Source organism: Falco cherrug, chromosome 2 (assembly GCF_023634085.1).
Source record: "Falco cherrug isolate bFalChe1 chromosome 2, bFalChe1.pri, whole genome shotgun sequence".
In the NCBI taxonomy this organism is placed as follows: Eukaryota; Metazoa; Chordata; class Aves; order Falconiformes; family Falconidae; genus Falco; species Falco cherrug.
Window position 1 is genome coordinate 69,217,164 of NC_073698.1, and position 23,075 is coordinate 69,240,238.

The 23,075-nt window shown below is 44.1% G+C and overlaps 1 protein-coding gene across 10 annotated transcripts in view; it reads right to left on the bottom strand.

Moving 5' to 3' along the window:
- Positions 1-23,075, bottom strand: part of MAP4K4 (mitogen-activated protein kinase kinase kinase kinase 4) — a 170,973-nt gene that overhangs the window by 56,014 nt on the left and 91,884 nt on the right. For all 10 annotated transcript variants that reach the window (XM_055701200.1, XM_055701196.1, XM_055701204.1 and 7 more), the window contains exons 4-7: positions 6,003-6,128; positions 5,089-5,199; positions 2,153-2,243; positions 506-636 (exon numbers count right to left, since the gene is read on the bottom strand). In XM_055701200.1, the coding sequence (XP_055557175.1) occupies positions 506-636; positions 2,153-2,243; positions 5,089-5,199; positions 6,003-6,128 (459 nt within the window). The remainder of the gene's footprint in view (positions 1-505; positions 637-2,152; positions 2,244-5,088; positions 5,200-6,002; positions 6,129-23,075) is intronic.

Sequence of the window (23,075 nt, forward strand, 5' to 3'; positions counted from 1 at the left end):
GGATAAATTTTTAACAACATGTACATGTATCCTGAAATCAGGAACAGGTACAGTTTAAAGAGCTCATTCTGTACTTCACTGGCTCTCCAGACAGTGGTTCTATTTAAGGCAACACCTAAAATGTACTGTTCTGGGTTACTACAATAACTGGGACATAGTCTAACACAATTTAAAGTACAATCATTACACAAATTAAGAACATGAGCTTTTCCAGCTAAACTCTTTTTTTGCCATCTCGGAGCACCTACAGCATACCAAAATCCTATACTACTTATGTCTCAAAGCTATGATAATACAAGTAATAGCAACTGTTAAAGGTCACAATTTGACCCCTACCTTGTACTCCTGTAATAAGAATGTACCTACACAAAATAGTATTACTCCTACAAAGCACAAGAAGTCTCAAAAACTGCCATTGTTCATGTACATTTATATGTTCATGCAAGTGTATAGGTTTTGTATGTTGGCTCTTTTTTTTTTTTTTCTCTAAACAGGACTCTCTTACTCTGTAATCATACGTAGCATCTGGATTTTCATCACAGGCAATAACTTCTGGAGCCATCCAGTACGGAGTTCCAATAAAAGTGTTTCTCCTGCCAACTGTCCTGTCCAGCTGAGCGCTCACACCAAAATCCACTGTGGGCGGGAAAAGAGTAAAATAAAATAAGAGGGGAAAAATAATGCAGTGACTACTTCTGTAAGGTGATTTGGAAATAAAACCCTATGGATGTTCCACATGGGAGAACCGTGCCGAAGAGAAATATGATGAGCCCTTATGGTTCACATGCAAGGTACTTGGGCCATAAGCATCAAGGGACATTGGCAGTGTATGACCACCTCCCCTGCACGTCTCACCATCCTGCCTGTACAGGAGGGAGCATACAGCTGCAAAAATACTGCCTGGGAGGGTGCAAAAGGGCTACTCCCTTCCCAAATGGTGAAAGCAAGCACCTTTGCCTATACAGAAGGAGCTGCTTCCCAAAGGTCTCTCTCATGCTATGGAAATACCACACGCATGAACATCTTTCTCTTTCGGCTGTCCACTTTTTCCGCTCTAAAATTGGAGAGCAAAAATCATCTGTTGCTCAGGGAATTGCTCTCTGCTCTAATGCACAGAGAAGATGCATTGATAGGAGCAAAAGATGAAGATTACTGAAGAGGTGCTAACTTGGAGCACACACAGATTTCAAAAGAGATGCCCATTTCATTACAAGGCAATTACATTACAAGGTGGTTTCCTCCCTTCAGTTCTTCCTGCTCATGACCACAGTGATGTATGTCTTTCGATAGCAGTAACTGCATCTGCTCTAGGAGGGCTGTGTCAGCTTCACTGTATCCGTCATCTGAGTGACACTGACCAAATGGTGGAGACAAGTTTGGTGGGAGCAACAGTTTGGGAGCTACTGTGCTCCACTTTGGACCAAAAGGAGGAGAGCTCTCACGAGAGCTTCCTCCTCCAGCAGCTAGTATGTCTTCCCATGACTTGTGCTGCAGGAAGGTGTAATGCAAAACAGAAGGGATGTGGGCTGGGTGGGAGGGCTTCAGCATGGCTCTATATTTAACTGAAAAAAAGGTGGCGAGTGCAGCATGATACAAACACAGAAGGTTAAAGTGTGCAGTAACTGGCAGAGACAAATTAGAGAGGAAGAAAAAAAGAGTATGTCCACTCGGAAGGGAGAGAGGAGGCCAGGGATGAGCACAGTTTTCGGCAGGCATGCCAGAGCTGGAACTGCGTTTTGAACTTGATGCCACAGCTCACTTGAGAGTGCCATCCAGATCCTATTTTTGTGTCCAGAACCTGAACAGCAGGTGCTATTTTAATTAAAGAGAGACTCCCATCACTTTCTGAGTCCAGAATAAGGGGAATCGGAACAAATCCAGTCACGCACAGCTCGAGGCGGGAAGCAAAACAATCCCCTCACTGATTCTGGCATGAAAGCCAACATCTTATAATGAAATGCAACAATAACCTGCACTCCATCTTCCTGAAGCAGGAGGAAATACGTGCAGGGCCTTGATCCATGTGGGAGCAGTAACAGAGTGCTCATGCTACAGAGCATGTTGCAGGGCTCTTAAAGGATAAAATTGATTTGGGAACATCATAAAACCAAAGGCTGAATGAATGAGGAAGTGGACGTGTGCGCCTACTTACCAAGTTTCACTTCTGCATTCTCTGTTAACAACACGTTTTGCCCTTTGATATCCCTGTGAATCACATGATGGGCATGAAGATGTGCCAGCCCCTGCATTAAGAAGAAAGAGAGGAAGGAGAAGACGTTCAAAGTTAGGCTCTTGCCTTAGCAACAGACTACCGATACCCAGCACCCCCAAAGCCCATAGCACTGGGTCTCTTGCACAGTGGCTGGGTGCAATGGGACCCTTGGGAGCCTTCTAGCAGCATACTGCCCACACAGCTTTTGGTGCACAGACACAGGCCCCAGGTCATGAACATGCTGTCCTAAATACAGCCCAATATCTGCACTGTGCAAACACCTCTCAGCTGTCACGTGAAGGAAGTTCAGCTCCCAGAAACTGTCCATACAATGACACTGTAAATAACATCAGCGTCAGCGTATGCCACTGACATTTGACACACACAGGGTCACCCAGAATTTAGTCTGGGGAAGGGGGGAAGAGAGCTGGAGGGAGAAAGGAGGCAGCATCAACATGCATACATGCACCCCCGAGAAGGGGGTGGGAGGGTGATGGACAGGCAGTTATGTTTGAGGGCAAGGGACGGCTGATGACAAACAAAAGCTCTGCTGCAAAGCTGCAGTTCTCTTCTCTAGCCTCCATAAATACGAAGCCAGATTAATTGTTCCTCAGGCAAAAAAAACATGAAAAAAAAAAAAAGTATGAGCATTACACTTTCCAAAGGAAACAAAACCTCCTGGCATACGGTGCTTTTTGTTGAGACAGCACCTGGATGCATGCCCCAAAGCATTAGCCATGTGGAGGGAGCGCTGAGGAAGACATATGTTGCATTTTACTCTCTAATGTAATTGGGAGAACAACAGGCAACCCTCTTAGCAACTGCCTGTATTTTGGTTTCTCCTCAGCTCTCTGCTCGGAAAATTGTAGTCTCCGGTGGGATTGTCTTGCCTGTTCAAGTTGCCCTCGTAGGCTTTTAATGTTTTATGAAAAATAAAGAAATAGAACCTTTACAGCTGCAAGAGGTTAAGAGAGTAGTGGTTGCTGTAGAGAAATATTTCCTAACACATGTTCTTCATTAAATGATCATTTACCAGTTTGCCTACATAACCATTGGGCTATTTTCTTTTTTTAAAACAGTTAACGAGTGTGACAGAAAAACCACCCTCCACAGCTCCTCCCCACACGTCACAAGTGAATCAAGTGAACGGCTGATGTCCCCGAGACCTTTTGCTGGCTGCTATGCTAAGTGTGGTCTTATTTTTCACAGGAATGAAGGCTTTTCCACAGCTTCACACAGGATACTTTTTAAAGCCTTCCACTACCTCGACCCAGCCAGGGAAATAATTGTCTGTTCTCTCCAGAGTACCATTTAACCTTACTGAAAAAGCACATTTGGATTTGTGAAGGGCTGGGAGGAGACAAAGGGGCACATCTCCATTCTCCTGTAGCCCCCAGGCCACTCCAACCACACAGGGATCCACTGGGTCGACCCTCACCTGTGTCTCCACCTGCACCAATCTTTGGCACTTTAGCTCATTTTGACTTTCTGTTACACAACCCCTCTCCTGTCTCTGACAAACTCAGTGTCAAATCAGGTTTTGCAACGTCTCATAGCAATGTGAGTTTAGCATTCCTTTTTTCCAGATATTCCAGTTCTTGCTGGCAAGCAATTAAGGCTCCTTCTGCAAATCTCTCACAGGAATGAGAAAATAGCTTTCACCCAGCTCTTTTCTGAGGTAAGTAATTTTTTCCTCTTCTCACCAAGCATGACTACTTTATCTAAGGAGAACCTAGCATGAATGCAACATAGCATGCAATACCTCCAAGGTCACACAGTTCTCAAATCAAGCATAAGATCAGTCCTGCAGAAGTTAGCTTTCCTCATATTAAAGCACACTATCCATTTGATTTGAAATACAACTGTCAGTAGGTATTCAACCTTTCTTCTCCCTCATAAACAATTCAAAATGTGTCAGCAGTGGGACTCCCTCCTAGCATCTGGAATTAAGAGCAAGAGACCAGAATAGTACGTCTCCTTCCCTCACCATCTTAAAAATCGCCAAGGCAGAGCAAACGTGTAACACAGACAACAGCAGCATTGATTTATGCGAGAGCCAGTGGTGGTTTTCTTTAACATAAAGCCCTTCAGAACTTCCTTTATGATGAGACAATTGAACAAACATACTGCGTATGGTATGGGTAGGAGGCAATTTGTTTTACAAAGAAGCACGAGGAAAATCATACCAGATTTACTTAGCCCAGCAAACAAATGCCAATTCAAAAAGCACTTAAACTGTACCAACTGGAAATTAAATACGAAGAGTAATTAGTTAAAGCTTCAGTTTTAAGAAAAACTGGAAAGTGGCATCCCTCTTCCTGAGAAACTTTTGCAGCGCCATCTGCTAGCACTCCACAGTGCACAGCCACATACGACGTAGCTGCTTGCTCCAGACAGACTGCAGGAACACGCAATATGCGAGTACATTGCAGCACAGAAGTCCTGACTGCTGGCCTGAGCCAACAACTCCCTCTCTCCACAGACTTCATTAGGAGTAGAGAAAGACGGCTGCAAACACATTTGGAAAAGCCCGTTCTGCACCCTGTTGTGTTACGGCACTGTTACAACCTCGGGCTTCTCAAAAACAGTGTCCATACTGTTTCACAGCTTCTACAATAGGTAAGGTCACTGGTTCTTCCGCTGGCTTCTCGGCTATAACAACTGCTATTTTCTTCAAGACTGCTGTTACAATACAGTACAACTCACACCAATTTAAATGACGTAGAGCAGACATCTATCTGCTCCTACACACTCTCCATGAGATGACATGGCTAACTGGGACTGATCAGAAACAGCTTCTTGCAGAACCTCAAGCTAGGCTACATCCCTGTAAGACTGTTTCTATGTTTTTAAGTGGAGCGGGGTATTTTCCTTACCCGGAGAATCTCTCTGGAGATATACGCTATCCAGTCTTCTTTCAGAGTATTCCCTTTCGTGTTCTTCACAAGGTCTGTGATAGAGCCTGCTCCACAAAACTCCATAACAAGCTGCAAAACAGGTAAGAGCATGCAACTAACATTAAACACAGTTCCAGCTGTCCAGCAAAGCAAAATAATCAGGTTGCAGCACTGATTTGGGAAACCCTCGAAAAGAAGAGAATATCATTTATTTTACATCTCTGCCTGGAAAATGGATTCAAACCAAATGTCTACAATCTGTGTCAGACATATATGGAATATGTCTCACATTAGCTACCACATCTTCAAGGACTGATTTAATCACTGTAATTTAATGCTGGGAATCTGGATTTGCTCAGCTATGCAAAATGCATTAGCAGCAACAGCAGTAAGAGCACATCCAATGCTGAAGGAATCAAACTGATCACACCATTGCAACACATCTTACCCTTTAACTCCCATTTATTTGTGGAAGAACATGCACTGATGTCTGTACCCTGCCATTTCAAACCCAAACTTCAACCCTCTAGAGGGTGTAGATGAGGTGGGATGAGAAATGTAATGGGTACAATTCTCAAGTGCAGCTTTCTTTTTACAGTCGTACATTCTCACTGCTCAGATTGCCTGCCTCGTTCCCATGAAACATGTTACTATCTAGCTGGGAAATAGGGAAAAAAAAGTTACTTAAAGAGCAAATCCATTGCTAATAGCAAATCTTAGTTCAGCCATCTTCTTAAGGATGCATGATTAGCCTATGTGATTCACTTATCTATCTGTTCAGGCAAGCACCAAATTCTATTAGCTTGTCTTTCCATAATGTGATATTTCTATCATACTCAAACTGTATCCAAAAGGGAAAGACTTATGAACATGCTTGAGAAACATTTGCTTACCCATAGTTGGTCGTCATGTCCTGGAGGACTTTTCTTAATGAAAGCACCATAATAAGTTGCAATATTTCTATGATGAGAATATTTCTTTAGCATATTAATCTCCAGTTTGATTTCTTCTTCTTCATCCTTTGGAAAAAAAATACACCAAAAATACACCATATGCATGATGAATTTCCTCTTTCATGCAAGTACATTATTTAAAAGTTCAATTTATATCAGCATCATGCTCAGTGAACACATCCTATGTTCATGCCATCAAAATGTTGTTTATTGAGATGGTCTAAAACAGAACTTACTTTCACAAGTTTTCAAGTAGTGTAAAAAAGCAAATGAAGGATGCACTGGACTTCATCCATGATGGAGCAGGACAGGGTCTGTTTAAAAACCCTATGCTTGTAATACCTTAAGCAAATAAAGAGCTAGCAGGCTTTCATTCTACACAATCCAGAGAACCAGAAAACCGGAAAAATCTGTGAATTTATGAGAGAGGGGTATTACTTCCATCTTCCTCATTTTTTCTAAAGGAGAATTTTGAAAACTGCAATCAGTTCTATTTAAATGCCAGACAGCAGCTCAGACCAGGCAGCTGCTGAAGCAGGCCCTCTGAGGTGGGTCCCACCTTGGTGCCAGCATGGGGCTTGCACAGGAAAGCAGAGGTGGAGTTCAGGAATTCCCCTCACTGCACAGACAAGGCGTTTGCCTCGTGCACCAGTTTCCTCCTCCTCCATCTGCCTCCACGGAGGAAGAGCAAGTGCATTAGGAAGAGAGGGCCAGGGGCTGGGGCGGTAAACAGGATGCTGGGACACAAAGACAGAGGAAGGATTTCCCCCAGCTCCCCCGGCCTCAGTGAGGTGCCAAGCAGAGAGCAGCTCGGGTGAAGGCAGGTCATCTCTTCAGAGAGCTAAAGTGGATAACACTATGCAACCGCTCCTTTAAAACACCCACAATCCATTTCTGAAGTGACAGTAGGATGTGTTGCATGGAAGGGTCCACACACATTTTGAGGTGACATCTGAGCAGGCAGCAGATACAGAAGTAGGAGCAGACACCATCCCACCCCCAGCTCTCTTACCACACCTAGAAACTGAGAGCCTTCAGCCAGCACCTCTCAAGGCAACAAACGAAAAGGCAGCTGGTTTACCCCTTTAGGCACGACCTTTATTTGCTCCAGAATTTTCTAGCCTTAGGTATCCAGGGGGTAAACGTCTACCTTAAATTGATTCCAGGAAAAAAACGAAACCTCTGTTCCCTAGGGTGGCTGGCTGATGGAAACGGTAGCACGTATTTTGATTATCCTGTAATGTCAAAGCTGATTACATGAGAAAATGTTAAGCCTTAAACTTCCTTGCAATTTGTACCATGCTAGCAATCAAATATCCTATTCACCACATACGCAGATGTTAATACTAAGTACATGTTAACTATTTACACACATTGGTATGCATGGCTTTAGCAAAAAGAAACCACCCTATGCTACAACACAAACATTTATTTCAAATACACTATACAGGGGGATGCAGCGCTTATTCATAATTATGAGAAAACTCCCAAAATGCACCAAGCTATTCTTAAATCTTCTCATGATGCATCTTTGAAGTAAAACACTGCATATTTCTGGAACACTGAACAAAACAGTAAAACAATCTTGTAAATCAAAGTTCCCAGTGAACAGCAGCCCTGAAAGTGTTATCAGAACAGATCTTTGAGCCAAAAGCTAACTCAGTGCTTCCTCAGCTGCTTCTGTTGTCCTTGCCGTTTTGTGATTTTTTTATTTGGACCGTATGCAAAAAAACAAAAACCAAAAAAAAAAACCACCAAAACCCCCATGCTTATACTAGAAACTACCACTATCACACTGAATTTAAGCAAAAAAACTCTAACAGGGGGTTTCTTAAACTTAATGGTTTGGGACTTAATCACTGATAGGTTAACATGTATAATTGAATTAATCTGCTATTTTGTAGACTTCTTATATAAAAATTATTTCCGATCCTCAGCACATGGAACACAATAGCTTTTACAATACAATGGGCAGGATGTCCTAAAGGTTGTTCATGTTTATCTATTGCAATAACAGCCCAAATGACAATGCTTAGACAGGACCTCTTCCTGAAAAATAAAATAATTAAAAAAAAATAACCCCAAAGAACAAACAACAACAACAAAAAAAGGTGCATAAAGACCCAGTAGACCGCCACTAGTTACTGCCCTTTCAGTTTTTCCTTGTGGCTATGTCAAAGCACCTGCTCAACAGCCTGCAGCAACCCCAAACATCTCCTGTAACTAAGACTAATAATGGTCCTAAACTCTTATTTCAGCTGTCATTGAGCATTTGTCCACAACACAAATAGTGCCTCACCTACAGTTCAATCCAGTCCAAATTCCAGCCTACAAAAATAAATGGATCCAATAATTCTTGCCAGGCTTTGGAAAACTCCACTTACTTAGTGTGGATCGATAACTACCTGGCACTGAGTCCTGAAGACTTTGTGGCGACAGGAACTATCATGAGGATTGATCAGCACAGAGAAGGCTGCAGTACTACTGTGGTACAGCAATTGGTGTAAGATTAAATAAGGTGGCCAGACCAAAATTGTTCTGTTCCAGTTTCAGGAACATTTTTTTCCAGGGTACAACTCATTTCATTCCAATGTGGATATCTGAACGAGGCCAAACAATGTGCACCTTACCAGTGTTTACTTTTCCCCAGTAACCACACAAGGAGGATGAGGTCATTAGCCAAGATCCAGACACCAGTATTGCAGATGTGTTACATCAGGGTGAGATGAATCCCACCCAAAAATCTCACCGGATAAGACCATTTCAACACAGGTCTCCTTATGGACACATGTGCCGCAGGGAGGGCAGCCTGCAGAAGGGGTCCTCCTGCACAGAAGGAGGTGTTTCGGCAGCCATCCTGGGATTTGGACATGTGAGCCAGCCTCAAAGACAGAAGTCCCTTCACCTCCTCCTGACAATACACACGCTGCACCACCACCACTAACAGTCCCTCTGTTTGCAGAGGCGCCAGGATCACAAAAGGAGAAAATTAAAACCAACTGAGGCGAGAGACTGTCATTCTCATGAAGTAATACAAAAGTACATCCTTTTTTCTTGGAGGACAGAGGCAGCTGGTGAGCCTTTCCTAGTGATTTTATGCAGCTGGCATCAATTACCACTTTGAGCCATTATCTTTGGATACAAACTCCCATTGAAATCTTCTTTGTCTGGCCTGTGATGGGGCTGGTGTTTTATACTTACACATTCACTGTCAGTTTGTGACAGCACGTCTGATTACCAGTAATTTTTGCAGTAAGCTATACTTTTGCAAGACTCACGTGGTTAAATCAAGCTTGGAGCACTTTCCATGTGTTTCCCTTCAGAAATTAAATGGACATGTCAGCATCTCTAGGGATTTCTAACTGCAATGCTGATTTATCAGAATGACTTTGCCTGTAAGATTAAAAATCACATACGCCCACACAGAAATCCACCAATGTGCATTAAGATCATTTCTAACCATTTGAATTAGCACACTAAAAACAGAACCAGGCATGCTACCTCCCAGGGTGCCAGCTAGCGGCGCCCGATCAGCTCCCTTGTGGCTGTAGCACAAAATCTCAACACTGTTTGCTCTTCCATTCATCTTTGCATGCTAAATATCAGGTGGGGTTTTTTTTGCACGCATCAATGCAACTGCATCAGTTGCATCAATGGCTTGTCATTTTCATTACATCACCATTTACAAAACTGTGATTATTTAAGTATCTCAATGATTTAAGTATCTGACCATAGTTGCCACTGGAGTAATTCCTAGACAAACAAAAGCTGCTACAGCAGATCCATGTAAGGAATATTAATCTAGACAGCTTGATTATGCCATTTCAGCATGTTTTCCAAAGGTAACCCCCTCTGCACCATTATTGCAAGAAAATCCTGCTTATTTATACAAATTCTTAGAAGATGATAAATTCAGAAGCACTTTGCTGGACATCATGGTAGGGAGGGAGAAGAAGGGAACTACAGCTTTAGAAGTGCCAGAAGCAGGGAGGACATAACCAAAGGAAAAGAAAAATTACTTCATGCCTGCCCTGTTTTTATATACTTCCCTAAACATCTTTCTCTAGGTGCCTCAGAAGACAAAGCAAAACAATCCCAACCTGGCCCAGCACTGCAACTGGTAATTGGTACAAGACCCCTATGAGAATCTGTCACTAAGAAACACACCCAGGGGAGTAAGGGGGGAAATAACATGGTTTCCCAAGGTCTATAGCACTAGGAAATTATGTCAGGAGCTGAATTAAAACAAACAAACAAATAAACAAAAAACAGCCCCCCTCCCCCCCAAAAAAAACCACGCCCAAAGGTACAGAAAGGAACTATCCCAGGGCATGTACGTGGTGACCTTCCATCCATACTCCCCAGAGTGGAAGGGCTGCCTGACCACTGCTCTTTGCTAGCTGTTGATTCTGCCCTCTCAAGGGATGGCACAGCTCAGGGAACAGAAACCCAGGGCAGTTTCAGAAGATTTTGTTTACCTGAGCCATATGATGAGGGGAAGCATAAATGAGAAAACACAGTCAAGCAATGATAAAGCAAGACAGCATTCTGTGATGAAGGTAAGAGCAAGTTTACCTGTCGCACCACATGATTTATATGCTACCCTAAACCAGTTTGCAGGGGAATACAAATTAGTCCCTCCAGTAACTTTCCTTTTTGATTTAAGAAATGAGACAGTGACAAATCTCAGCTTTCCCCGCACAAATGGCATCCAGTCATTTTAAGCTACAACCAAGTGTTTGAAGAATTAACATCACTCCCCAACAGTGGAAAGCCGACATGCAGGTTGAAGAAAAACAGGAGAAAGTCCACAAGAAACCCAGTTTATTTTCCTTTCCGCTCCCTCTCACTCTTCATTTCTGCTCTCCACCCACATAAATAAAAAAATAAAAAAGTCTTAAAAGCCAACAAATGCAAACAAAAATCCTTCTGGATAAATCATGACACCAACTTTTACAAACAACTATTCTGCTTGTATGTCACATCCTCCCTCCTCCCCACATGCCAGACCCTGGCCAGCATCCATTCAGAGCAGAATCTGTCTAGGACAGGGAAAGTCTGAATAGTGCCTAGCACAAAAGGTGACCTTTTCTGGTGCTGGAATCCATAATACATACACTCGTTAATAAAGTTCTCACACACAAGGGAGATGCTTTGGTAAGAAGAGTTGGGGCAGTATTGCACACAGCACAGTATTTGAACTGGGAGCTGTAGCACTGCCTCCAAGCTAAGAAGGACATTGTAATTTTGGGAGGAACCTAACCACAAGAGCAATGAGACTCTGAGTGCCGGGCAAGTCCCTGCCAGTGCCTGCCAAGGTAGGAAGTTTGAGTAAAGCACAGCAGCTTGCACTGCAGAGAGTGCAATGTGGAAAAATGCAATCCCCTCCGATGCCACAACAGTGTTAGAACTGGAAATATGACATGAAGTAGTTCTGAAAAGAAAATACCAAACACAGGCTTCTTGAGAGGGAAAGCCTAAACCGCTTAGAAGAAAAGACTTTAATCAAGACGTGCAGTAAACATTTAACAAGTCCCTCCTAAATCTTAACATACAGAAGTTTCCAACTTTCTTATTACATCCCGTCTTTCTTGAGTCTTTTACAGAGCCTTTGAGCTTTGTTACCCTCAAGCTAAAGACCTCATGGAAGTTTATTTCCCTTCTCTCTCCTCTGCTACCTTCTCATGCCCAGCATTCACCATGCCTGTCCCAATTCATGTGCAAGTTCTCTCTTTCACAGACCCCTTACCCACAGACTCTTCCCATCTTGGCATCAACATGTTCATTTCTCCGCATCATTCTTCAAGTCCTTCCCAAACATGTGCTTGTTCAAAGGCCTCCAGACTGTTCGCCCTTAAGAAAATGCAGCAGTCATGCCACACACTCAGTGATGCTGAAGGAGCACCAGATACCCAGCAAGCAGTGGCATGGGTGGTGAGCATTGCCCCATCATCACTGTGAGGGCACCTCTCAGAATTTTCCCCTTGTACACATATGCAGCCCATGCAGAGAAAGCCCTTCATGGGCTTTACCATTTGCAAGCTTTCTGGAGCCTATCTGATCACTGTGAGCTCCCATCAGCCTCTGGGCTTGCTTCTGCTGTCAGCACAGAGCCACACTGCCGGGAGTAGCAAACTAGCAACACTGCTCAGGCAGAGCGATTGCAGGAGACGGCTGTGATGCTTTTCCAAGGGTCAAAAAAAAAATCTTAGTTTTGTGAGAACTGGCTGGCAGAACAGTGCTGTCCTTATGACCACATTTGGTTACCTTCAGTAGCAAGATTTCATCAAGCAGGTTAGAAACACACTTCCCAACACATGCAAAACAGAGGCTGCTTTGTCTCCCCTTGGCACAGCACCCTCTCTACTGCATGCTAAAGGCACCATCTGAAACAAGAGAGAAAATGAGCCAAATTGTTCACAGCAGTGCCATCGCTGAGGCTGCAGCCATAAAGCAACAATTAAATTAAGTGGACAAAAAAGCATGAGGGAGGGCTAGCTCTTAAGCAGGATCCCAGCACTGCCTGAAGAAGCCTGTGTAACAGCATTGTGCAGGCACAGGAGATGGAATCACGTGCAGGCAGGAAGGAGCCAAAAACCATGTGAAGACAATACTTGTCTGTTGTCTCCCCCCAAACCACCTCCTCTGCCAATCACGCCAACAACAGTATTTTCTTTCTTGCCTGATGTGTCCCCGATGCCTTCGCTGGTCACTGAATGAGCTGCACTGAAGGCACTGAAGGCACAGAGACTGCACCACTTCTAACATCCCCCAGTGAAACCCCAGGGTGCCATGGGCTTTTCTGAAGACAACCAAGACAGAAACCTAAGGGCAAATCCCTCCAACCATTTCCAAGGCTACTCCCTCAATCCTGGTCATGATTACTTAAGAGTTTCCTGCTCAGACTGCATGTTTATCCCAGCTGTACAATTCAACTGTCCATCCTCATCAAGCCTAAATTATTTACAAACTATGCAACAAACTCGTCTTGTACTGACATCTTCAGAGTGCTCATAAAAGTGGGAAGGTTCGGTACCCTACTTCCATTACTATTATTCACAGTAAAACCAGCTGTTGCTATACAATTCTACATCCAGTCTCAGGTTTTTTTTGTGATTAGAAAAAGCCATCGCTGCAGATATGAAGAATAAGTCTGTGTGTGAAGCAAAGAAATTAAAACAATCTCCTATATGCAAAGCTCCAAGCTCCGACAATAACAGGAGACATAGATGCTGAAGAGAAATCAGGCTTATGCACAAAGCCAAAAAGTTGCATACATTTTTTACTTCAAATCTCAGTGTGCATTTGATGCCAAGGAAAGCAGCATCTCTTGGGAGGAGAGAGCCAGGGGAGGCATTTGCCCACTGCTTGGCCCCTGCTCTCCCCAGGCAGTGTGAAGCTCTGCCACTCCCGCCCTTCCCAAACGGGATTGACACATGGGTCCCTCCCTGCATGTGCAGTGCAGACACTGCTGGGACACAGCGTGGACTTTGGAGATGGAGAAGGCTCCCGAGTCCTGCAGGTTTGATGCAGCTGGAGAGATTCAACAAGAAACTAAAGTTCTAGTTTGAAACTAAGCTTTAACTTTGACGGTAGTGGGGCAGAAGGCAAACATCTGAGAGAGAAAAGAAATCAAAAGGCTGAAATGACTGAAAGTGGATTTCCTATGTACCAAACACCACACAGAAGCTATATTAGCAGAAATTTAAGCTGGGAAGATAAAATACATTAAAAATGGCAGCTCTTGCATAACATGAATGTTCTTCTAGTACATACGTCACATCATGAAAACCTATAATTACATGAAGACACTGATCCCCTTAAAAGACAGATTTGTTCATTATACAGCCTCGCACTCAAACTGATCAACAAGTCCTGTAGATGAATAAGGAAGAGGGTTTTATTTACAGCCCCTCTTTCATTTTGTACATTGAATAAAACATATATGATAAAAACCAAATAAAATATCCCAACAGTTTGCGATCATAAATCCAAAAGCTGTAATCACACATAGCCAAACAGGAACAGAACAAAAGAGAGGAAGGAAAAGTAATCCCACTTCGGCATTTCCTCAGGGCTGTTTCATATAGGATCCTTTTTTAACGAGACATGGGGCTGGAGAGGTACCTGACAAGAGAAATTCAGAAGCTCCATCACATGCCACCATTTCTTTGCCCAACAGTGATGGAGGGTTTGGCACTGCTCAATACGTAATATTATTTAGACCAAAAGCAAACACACAGATTTGCGAAGCGGTGGGAACTGACTGGCAATGATACTCCAAAACTAATCATATATTTAAAAATTAAATAACAAAAAATATATAGGGGGGTGCATGAACAAGCACCACCACAATTGCCAGAAGTGAGCAGCGCCAGCCACAAAGCAAGCACCTTGCACTTCCAGGAGACACAGTCCCACCAGTGACCTTCACCCCTCTACAGGACAAGTCCCACCTGAGGTGGAACTGACCTGTCCCCTTACGGGCACCTTTTCCCCCACACTAAATCGCAGGCACCCAGAGCAGCTATGCTCCAACCTTCAGCACAACCGCTACATGCCTAAAATTAGAAAGAATGAATCCAGGTTTTGGTTATTGGTAGCAGCAACAGTTAAGGCCAGCAAACCGCGGTTGGACGACTGCAGTTTTATTACCAGCCGAGGCTTCTGAACCCACATCAACTGGTATATGGAAGAAGAACTTTGTAACACATTGCTAATCCCTCAGCTGTCCGCAGTCCCTGAGTCTTCTAGGCTTTAATTAAGCAAATCCTGCTCATTAAAATGTTGCCAGTGCTGCAACTTTTCCTTCCAAATATTTAAAACTCCTCCTGCAATACTAACAAAGTCCTGCATTTTGTCAGAAAATGAGTACTAAGAAAAACTCTGAAAACAAAATTACTGCATCTTCTTTGCAGCACACCAATCCACTGCTGTGAAGTGACATGTCACTTAGGCCATCATTATGAAGAAATAGACTTAATGTTTCTTTTCTACAGTGGGGTACCTCTGACAGAGGTCTAACAGCGATTGTACTTGCCGCTTGTAATCTACACTCTGTTTTACACCCACAAAAGGAAAACTTCAAATTTTGGGTACGCTACAGCCTCCAAGAAACACCTTGTAAGCAAGGACTAGTGTGAGATCATGATCTGACTTATTCAACACAAGGTTTCTTTTGTGAAGCAGCCAAAATATGTAAATTACCCAGGAATAAAAGGAATCGTCTGATCTGTACGTGTGTCTTACAAACATGATTGAATGACAGTGTGAGTGCACAAGTCCTTACAAGTTTTAATTGCAGGTAATCTTTGCCTAAAGGTTCAACACTTCAGCACCTCCTGTCCAATATTAGTCACTGCTCAGCCTCTGTCGGTAATCCGCAACCTTCTCCTCTGTCATACACAGAGGAAGTACTGCAGATGCAAAATGCCAGGCACAAACATGGAGAACCCAAGAAGTTCAAAGGCCCATTCCTCTCACCAGACAAGGGGTGGAAGGGACTGCAAAGAAAGCTGAGACACCACCTCACTGTCGTGTGTTTGAGAAACAGGCTGAATATATACTGTCTGTGCAGACCATGAGTGGCTAGGGTGAGAAGGGAGGAGATCTGACCAAGCCCTACAGGCTTGTCAAATTCCATTTTCAATTTTAAAAATACCCCAGAAAATACCTTCAGTATTTTTCACTGGCATTGCAAGCAACGACTGCTTCAAAAGCTGGCAGGAGGAGGCTTGCTCCTCCTCCCTTTGCCACCATCTCCACCTTTTCCTCCTCTCTCTGTTTTTGGTGAGAACTGCTCCTTCCAGCAGCAACAGAGCAGAGGATTAACATCAGGTAGCTGTAAGGCAGTTTACACACACTCACTGAAATACCCTGTCCAAGCCCTCAAACCAACTGCTTCTTGCTGGGGAGGAATGGTTTCCTTCTGCAGTGTGCAAACCCCAGCCATGACTGATGCCAGGCCAGACCAGGGGTTTCTGCTTCTCCATGCTCTTCTGCAGCATTCCTGAAACCTACAACCCAACAGCAGATTTGAGGGTGAAAAAGCACCACCAAGCTCAGCTACTCTGTGGGAATAAACACAAAAGACGTAACTAGAAATACCTGCGTTGAGAGCAGCTTTCCCAGAGCAAAGACCTCTCTTCAATTGGCTTGTTCACGTAAAAATGAGATCCACACTTACAACCCTAAGGGTTTTCCAAGCAGGAAGGAATATGAATATTATATTTTACCTCTAAAATACACTTGCACTCAGAAATACAGCTCTTTTTTAAAAAGGAAATCCATTACAGAATGATTTACAACTGACTGACAAGATGATGATGATGATGACTCTGTAATTATCAGGTCTGATCACTCAAATTACAATTTACCAGCAGACACACAAACTACTTGATTCACAGCTAACATTTTCTTTAGCACAGAATAGGTCCTTCCCACAACAAGAGGGGAGACAGTCAACCTCTATCAGCAACAGCCAAATGTCTGGGAAGAATTCAGAGAAGTCTGCAAGGGGCAAATTTCCCTTCATGTTTGTGTCAAACTCTTCCAGAGGACAGATGACAACCAGGGCTGTGACCAAAAGGCTTTTTCTTTGTGTTCAGAAAGGAACAGCTATTAGACAGGTATAAAGGTATGGCCACGTCTGGGCATGCGTGATAAGTGAGCTCTTTATAAAATCAGTTGCTGAGGTTTTGAATTTCTTTGGTAGATTAATGCTGACTTATGCACAGCATTTAAAATTGCCCTGCACTGCCAAAGCTCTATAAAGGCTGTGCACTTTAGTGTACAAGTAAGTGCATTTGGCGTTACGCCACTATGTACAAAATCATTTTCATGCAGCTGCCAGCAGAAGGGAACTATATTCTTGGACCAGATGTTTTTGTTGTCGGTGCTGCCAAGCACGCCTGGAAACCTCACAGCTGAGAGGTGCTGTAGGAGTGAATTAACAATGAACAGAGCCACAAGATGCTCATGCCCATCTATCAGACGGGGTGTCACAGTCCCCTCTCTCCCTTCCTCCCCCTCTCCAAGCAAGGAAGCTGCCTACAGCCAGCTAATTATTTACCTGCCTCAGAAGAAAAGCTCTTATGCCTCCATCAGGATAAATAAAAGCAACAAGTATTAACAGAAAATATTACGCCCCAGCTGCATTTACCCTTAGCTGGGCGGGTGACAAAGAGACCAAGATTAACAGCCAAGAAAATAGGACTGGAGAAAATATAAATGGTCTTGATACTACAGTATGTGTTTGTTTTTGCTGCTGGACTATGAACAGGCTTGCATTTATTAAACGGTATTTCACCTCAAAAATCAGAGCCACTACAGCATCTCACTCTCCAGTTTAAAAACAAACAGCTCAGATCCCAGCCCAAGTCTCTCACTCCTAGGCTGAAACCCTGAGAGCGCTGGCAGGAGCCTGGGGACAGGAGTCCACTTCCCAACCCCAACACTGGCTCCTGGTGAGGCTCGGCTGCTCTTTGTCCTGCTGCCCCTGTAGCTGCAAAGCAGGGGCTCCCACCAGCCCCCGACCTGCCAGCCTTGCCTTGCCTTTTGCAACTGCACCACAACTAGCAAAAGGGACCCTTAGGGCTACAGGGACAAACATAATAAATTGTCGGAGAACTGCTTAAAACTGTGGATGTGTATGCCAGTCTGAATATGAACAAGGGAGCCAGGCACCAATACCCAGGTGCTGATAAGAAGAAAATGAGGTTTATTCAGTCCAAAACTCTCCCTTGACAGGTCAACCCTAAATCAATCACAAAGCTGTCAAGAGAAACCTGAGAGACCACGCCACTTCACCCAGAAAGCAAAAACCCTGCACCAGGCAGGGAAGAGGTGACAGCACAACCTCCTCCCCATCCAGGCTGCAGCCTTCCCCGGGGAGGAGAAAGGCAATGCTGCTCCTTTGGGTTTCTGGTGACAGGGTCACTTCTTTGTTCATTCCACTTGCTGGCCATCACACATGTTCAAAGCGAAAGGCAGCAGAAAAAGGATGTGTGTGTGTGTGTTGTGAGCTAGCTGGGATCTGCTTTGGGGTCTCTTTTCTCAGACAGGCAGTTCAGACAGGCACAGCCCACTCCTGTACCACAAGCCACTGCTAAGAAGTGACGCTCGGCAACTTGACTATAATTCAAATGCAGGTGTAGCATGTTTTACTAAAATCCTCCTATACAGGAATAATTTGATCTCCCTCAGAAAGCATACTGTTTTGGTTTCCCCAGCCTCCAGCAGCCACCACAACTCCTGCACCAAATGTGGCCCCAGCCTGCCCAGCTGTGCCCACCCACCACTGTCTGCACGGGAGCTGCGTGCAGCTCGAACACCCTGGAGCAGCACTTTCATTAAGGATAAAATCAAAAGTTGCATGTTTAAAAAAAAGACCAAACAGATGGCCTCTCTTGTCCAGATAAATGGTCTTCTCAGGGACTTTTCCCTTGAAACAAAAGTAATGCTATCACTACTCAGGGTGTCAGGGGAAGATGATTCATGAGCTGAACGAGGCCTGTCATTCTGTGCTCAGGGTATTCACCCTAACACATACAACCATTTTGCACTACGCTAGGACCATAACATGACAAAGTGATGGACTCAAAAAACCTTCCCTTAATCACACCGATCGAAACTGAACAAAGAGCAACCAGCCTAGCCAAAGCATTGTGGAGGTAGGGGGAAGCACTTACATCCAAAGGAGGAAACCTGGATTGTTTGGAGAGCTTCAAAATTGAGGAGGAAATGCTTTAAGGCACCGGATTTGCTCAGAGCAGAGCTCTGTGACAGTGTGTGACAATGAAGCCATACACAAAGGGACAGGCTGCAGCACCCCTGCCAGCTCCAGCTCCACCACCAAGGCAAGAATCCACTGGTTGGTTTGGAAACATTACCAAGCAGCATGGAAGCAGCAGAAATCCCACACACAGCAAATCAGACCTCTCCAACAGCTGGAGAGAGGCAACTAAGTGAAAGACCATGTGTTGTGGAGGTCAGCTTCTGCCAGACTACAGGCATCTGAACAAAGCCCGTCATGGCTGGAGGCTCCTCTCCTGTGGTTTCCTGCAGCCCCATCCCTCCAATGGGCACATGAAGAAATCCCAAAGCCCAGTCAAAAAGGAAAGCCTCACAGAAATTGCTGGTTAAATTGGTTAAGCTTGTCTTTGCCGGTTTACTAACAAATGATGCTCCTCTAGGAAAAAGCCTTTAGCTGCGCTCTGGCTGGCATGAATTAAAAAAGAGAGGGGTGGGGGGTACAGATGAGGAAGAACAAGAAGGCTATTACAAAGATAGCAAAACATAATAATAAAAGAAAAAAGGAAGTTCTAAGGTTGTGGGTGCTTTTTTAAAGAAAAAAAAGAAGAAAAAAAAAACCAAAACAAAAAACAACTCTCCCCAAATCAGCTCCATCTGTAGTCTCTGAGCATCTGGAGGTTTCTGCCAAAGTGATCAGTAGCAAAGAGCTAGCATTTGTCTTTGAATCACAGCCATTATGTGCTCCAGCGTTCCCACACCACCAAGAGAAACCAGAGGCGCTCACAATTCTCCCTGGGCTAACGCCGAGCCGCTGATCCAAAACACAAGGGATGACAGCAGTGCATGTGCGCTGCTGCATATAAAGGCAAGGCACGGTGGAAAAAAAGGACATTACTGCTTTTCATGTCCTATAAAACTTCCTCACTGAAAGCAGGCTTGGCTGAGGGCAGCTCTCCAACTCATTGGCAAACCTCTTCAAAGCAAGACATCCAGCTAAGGTCGTCTTTCATACAATACAGCCCTTATTCCCTTATGCCTTTGGTTTGTGAGTAGACACTTTACCCCAAGAGCCATAGTGTGTACAGTCATGCAACAGTCGCAAGCCAGTTCTGGCCACCTGTCCCCAACACCGACACTGTGGCACTGGTCTGGAGAGCAGGCACATGCTTGTGCACACCTGCATCCCCTGGTCTCTTCCCTTCAGGGAAGTGCAGGATGCCACAAAACCCTTCATCTGCTATTAGCTGCCCACCAGCCCTACTTGCCTCACACCTAGAGGGCCAGGTAAGGCCCTGTTTTACCATTCATCTTGTAAAGTTAATAAAAAGAGGTAAAAAAAAAAAAAAAAAAAAAAAAAAAACTCAGATGAAATGAGTTCTCTGAATGGAAGATACAAAAAACTGCTGAACACCAGTAAGCTTCTATGGTCTCATAACTCAATGGTCCCTGTTACGTTGCTGTGTTATCAGGTTTCAGAAGAAACTTCTGGCTCTTCACATCATGTGGAAGGCAAGAAGGTTTCTCACTCTGAAGCCCTCTGGTGATGGCCAAAAGCACAGCAGTCACACAAGTACTTGCTTTGAGTGCAGTCAAGAGGATGTATGTATACAAACACTTGCACAAGAGATGACAGCTCATCAGCCATGCTAGGTCAAGATGGCCATGTCTCCAGAAGCATGTAACAGCTTGTGGAACCATGCTAAGCAGAGTGTTTGTGGATGTTTATCCACACTCTTAGGTAGCTATTTGTCTTCCAAAGGCTGATGAATACCAGTACTTTTTGAACAATCATGGATTAGACCCCTAATCCAAACCAGGCATCCATCCATCATGAGTGGTTCTTAATTAAGACTCAGGAAAAAAAATGTAGAAAATTCACAAGAATGTAGGCTTGATACTAGATGTCATCTTTTTTTTTTTTAATCTCAAACACTGAAATACAACTTTTTGGTGTATATTGTACCTTAGCAATAGGCACGATCTCTGTTGTCCACCAAACACACAATTCCTGAATACCTGAGTTTCCACAATTGTATTCATCCCATGCATCACCACGCTGCAGAGAAGACCAGCGAAGAAACATCTTCATTTTTCTCTAAGAAAAATTCCTATTAACTGCCCGTCAGTCTTCACCCCCTCTGGATCCAGCATTGCCTCAGGGATGCTACTGTGTCAGCAGGTCTTTCCTATGAAACTACAACAATCTGCCCAAACCCACTGATTTGCATTCTTCTGCTTTATCAACCATCGATATGAAATTCACCTGTTAGGAAACTAACTATATTTTTTTTATACCTCAATGTGGCAAATTATTATATCATATGCAACAATGGTAAAATGAGCAGTCTCCCACAGTGAAGTCTGCTCTAACACCTTATATACCTTAAGACCGCATTATTGCCAAAGAAACTGCTGATTTAAATCATACCTAACTAATATCTGGAGGAATAAAAAGTGATATCCAGTGAATAAGCAATTCACACAAGCATGTACAGCAAGGGCAGGCTGGGCTTTTGATTCCGGACTTCACTTAAAGCAAACAGATGTCTTTCAGAGGTAGATCTACTTTGCCTACCTGGATTAGCCCACTAAAGGGTTGTTTTCTTTTGCCATTCACTAACCAAAGCACCATTAAACTCAGGATTAACAAGGTTCTTTGCCTGCAAATACGGGGCATGGTCCAAAATGTGGTTCACCTAAGCCAATCTCCCACGGGTCACTACATGAGAGGCAGCTGGCATCACATCCTCAGCACGTGTTTTTTGGCTCTGCCATTGGAACCGAGCTTGCCACCCAGCAATTCTTTGCTCTGACATTATTCTGAACATTGGAATTAAGAATCAAAATAAATGTTATGGAAATGGTCCAAAGCAGAAAGTGAAGTAATTTCTGAGGCAAGCAAACAAGACTAAAAATAGCCTGTTGCACAGTGGAAAGAATCAGAGGGTGGGGGAATACCTGCAGAAGACTTTTACACTCCATTCTTTTATTCCTGTATCTGCAGGTGTGGAGCACCACAAACAGTCCCTCAGCGGCCATCGCAGGTGGCCTAGGAAGATGCATCCAGGCTGTCGGAAAGGCGTCGCAGCCAGCTTTCCTGATGGGTTCACACTGCAAAGGGATGGCTGCTGGGATACATGCCCCAGGTGGCCTCACAGCTGTAACTCTGCAGAGATGCTGCTGCTGCAGACCTGCTCCTGGCTGCTGGCTGCCTCTCCCACTCCCTGCCCTGCCTGGCCCCTCTCACCCACCCCCGGCAGCCAGCTTTTGCTGGGGCAAAAACAGTAGAAAGCTAATCTGTGTTCAAAACAAAAAAGAAAATACTTCTTTGCCAATGGAGCCCTCTAAATGGTACATGGGGAGCTGGGAAAGGGGGGAGGGGGAGAGAGCCAGGGATGCCCCTACAGTAGCAGCCAGACATCAGATTGGCTTTGCTGTATTGTGAAATCACGTCTTGAGGGAGAAGTAAATAGAAAATAGTGAAAACCCATAGACACCTATGTCAGGAGGAAGCACTGCTATCTCAACAGGATGCCATCTGAATATTTATAAATAGAAAATGCAAATGTTCCTCCTTTCTTTCCTGCCAGTGGGAGAAATCCTTTCCTGAATTTACATGCATGTTTGTTTGTTTACTTTTGTAGCCATGGGAAAGAGAATGTGTTTGCATTTGCACGCTGATCCGTCCATTTTTACAAGAACAGTGCAAACTAACAATTTGTGTTCCAAATCAAGACTGGGCTAGGTACATTTCCCAAACTCTTCCCAAACCAGAATTGAGGAGCAGCAGCAATTCTGAAATAGGAACTGACATCACCCTCAGGGTCTCAAATTTGAGTGGCGACTTGTTTGCTCTGATCTATAAATCACTGCAACTCTCATTTTATAATTGACTCAAGGCCTCCCATTTGAACAAATTGTTGCAAATGGGCACAGCAAGAGAAGCAAAGAGAAAAATTCAGAGTGAAAAACAACTAACTCATTTATAAATAATGGGGTTTTCTCACAGGCTCAAAGAGAGGAAACACCAATAAATGCTAGAGAAAAGGCCGCTGAGGTAAAATACGCAAGAAACAAATAAAACCCTCCTTAATGGTGCTGCCTTTGCATCACTGTTTCCACAGCAGTGACTCACAGCTGCCTGGCTGGGAGGACAGGTTAGCGCAGGGGAAGCCAAGCAGCCAGCAGCCAGCCATGGGGATGCTCGCCCTCCCTGCTGCCTGTGGTCTCTTGGCCCAATTCCATTCAGTAAAATACACC